This window comes from Onychostruthus taczanowskii, unplaced genomic scaffold, assembly GCF_017590055.1.
Source record: "Onychostruthus taczanowskii isolate IOZ18803 unplaced genomic scaffold, ASM1759005v1 scaffold91, whole genome shotgun sequence".
Taxonomy (NCBI): domain Eukaryota; kingdom Metazoa; phylum Chordata; class Aves; order Passeriformes; family Passeridae; genus Onychostruthus; species Onychostruthus taczanowskii.
In genome coordinates, this window is record NW_024507105.1 from 10,087 (window position 1) to 12,647 (window position 2,561).

General features: G+C 63.8%; 1 protein-coding gene across 1 annotated transcript in view; it reads right to left on the reverse strand.

The window, feature by feature from the left end:
* Window positions 1-12: 12 nt before the first annotated feature.
* UBE2Z (ubiquitin conjugating enzyme E2 Z) overlaps window positions 13-2,561 on the reverse strand; it is an 8,617-nt gene continuing 6,068 nt past the window's right edge. Inside the window, exons 8-9 of the mRNA XM_041426244.1 lie at window positions 1,468-1,558; window positions 13-426 (exon numbers count right to left, since the gene is read on the reverse strand). Coding sequence (XP_041282178.1) covers window positions 256-426; window positions 1,468-1,558 — 262 coding nt within the window. The 3' untranslated portion in view covers window positions 13-255. The remainder of the gene's footprint in view (window positions 427-1,467; window positions 1,559-2,561) is intronic.

Here is a 2,561-nt window from a genome sequence, read left to right on the forward strand (position 1 = left end):
CAACCAGTGTAGGCGTTCTCCAAAAAAACCCCAAAAAACCACCTGATGCCACATGCCAGGAAGTACCTTTGTCCAAGAGGAGCCTGTCCCGAGCTGGGCTTTGTCTCTTTTTTTGGGAATTCTCCTCGGGGAATCCTCGGGGAACTCTCCTGGCGGTCGGGGGGAGGGATGGAGGGAGGGAGGGAGGGAGGGAGGAGCGCGGCTCTCCCCGCCCCGGCCTGGCTGTGCTGCAGTCCCGGGCCGGGCCGGGCCCTCCTAGGCCTTGGGGCAGCCCTGGGGCTCGGGCTCGGGCTCCGAGGAGCTGCTCTCCGAGTCCATGTCGGCGCTGTCCTGCTGCTGCCGCTCCTGCAGCCGCGCCCGCAGCGCCTGCAGCCGCCCCAGCAGCGCCTGGTAGTCGAAGTGGCCGCGCTTCTCCCCGAAAGGGTCCTGGGGGAAGGGGGGAACGCGGGTCAGGGGGCTCCGGGAGAGGGGTGGGCTGGGAAGCAGGAGAGGTGCACAGGGAAACGGCAGCCTGGGCGGAGGGGGCCTGGAACTGCACTGGGGAGGGCCTGGAATGCACTGGGGAGGGTCCTGAAATTCCACTGGGAAGGATCCTGGAATTGCTCTGGGGAGGGGCCTGGAATTGCACTGGACAGGATCCTGAAATTCCACTGGGAAGGATTCTGGAATTGCACTGGGGAGGGACCTGGAATTCCCATGGACAGGATCCTGGAATTGCACTGGGGAGGGGCCTGGAATTCCCATGGACAGGATCCTGGAACTGCACTGGGGAGGGTCCTGGAACTGCACTGGGGAGGGTCCTGGAACTGCACTGGGGAGGGTCCTGGAATTGCACTGGGGAGGGTCCTGGAACTGCACTGGGGGGGGGCCTGGAATTGCACTGGGGAGGGTCCTGGAATTGCACTGGGGGGGGTCCTGGAATTGCACTGGGGAGGGTCCTGGAATTGCACTGGGGAGGGTCCTGGAATTCCCATGGACAGGATCCTGAAATTCCACTGGGAAGGATCCTGGAATTGCTCTGGGGAAGGTCCTGGAACTGCACTGGGAAGGATCCTTAAATTCCCCCTGAAGAGGATCCTTCAATTCTGACTGGACAGGATCCTGAAATTCCACTGGGAAGGATCCTGGAATTCTCACTGGAGAGGATCCTGAAATTCCCCTGCAGAAGATCCTGGAATTGCACTGGGGAGGATCCTGGAACTATGCCTGGAGAGGATCCTTGAATTCTCACTGACAGGATCCTGGAATTGCACTGGGAAGGATCCTGGAATTCCCCCTGGACAGGGTGCTGAAATTCCCCCTGAAGAGGATCCTGAAATTCCTCTGGAGAGGATCCTTCAACTCCCCCTGGTGCTGCACATCTGTCCAGGCTCAGCCCAGGCCCAGCTGTCCCCAGCCCTGTCCCTGTCCCTGCCCTGTCCCTGTCCCTGCCCTGTCCCCAGCTGTCCCCGCCCTGTGTCCCCTCACCTGCATGGTCTGGCCCTGCAGGTGCAGCCTCTCCTTGCACACGCCCTCGTAGAAGTCCAGGTACTCCATGAAGGATTTCTCCATCACGCCGCTGGGGACAGAGGGGACACGGTCACCACGGCCCGTGGGGACACGGCTGTGCCACCCCGCTCCTGCTGGCACGGGCTGGCTGTCCCCTGGGGCTGCGGGGAGGGGACAGAGACAGGGAGGGGACAGAGACAGGGACAGGGAGGGGACAGGGACAGGGACAGGGAGGAGACAGGGACAGGGAGGGGACAGAGACAGGGACAGGGAGGGGACAGAGGCAGGAAGGGGACAGAGACGGGGAGGGGACAGAGACAGAGACAGGGAGGGGACAGAGGGGACAGAGCTGGGGAGGGGACACAGGGGACAGAGACAGGGAGAGGACAGAGCCCAGGGGACCCGGCCACAGCAGCTGCGCTCCCCTCCCTCCTCCCAGGAATTTTCTGGGAATGTTTTCCCCCAGAGCTCGTCCTGCACAGGCCCCGCTGCCGGGAATTCGGGAATGACGGCTGGGAATGGATCCTGCTGCCCCCGGTGTCCCCAGCCCCCCCCCCGGTGTCCCCTGTCCCCACCCCCCGGTGTCCCGGTGTCCCGTACCGGAGGGGCTCGGGGCAGGGACACTTCCCCTCCAGCATGTCACACACGGCCACGCGGATGGTCTCGTGCCGGATGCACTCGTTGTAGTTCTTGCTGTCCCCGGGGTGCCGCTCCTGGGGACACAGGGGTGAGGGCAGGGCCCGGCCTGGCCAGGCCTGGCTGTGCAGAGCCCGGCCTGACCCTGCAGAGCCCGGCCTGACCCTGCAGAGCCCGGCCTGACCCTGAGAGCCCAGCCTGACTGTGCAGAGCCAGTTCCAGGCTGCAATCCCAGTTAATTCCAGGCTGACATCCCAATTGATTACAGCCTGCAATCCCAGTTACTCCCAGCTCAGTTCCCAGTCCCTCCCAGCTCAGTTCCCAGTCAGTCCCAGCTCAGTCCCCAGTCCCTCCCAGCTCAGTCCCCAGTCTCTCCCAGCTCAGTTCCCAGTCAGTCCCAGCTCAGTCCCCAGTCAGTCCCAGCTCAGTCCCCAGTC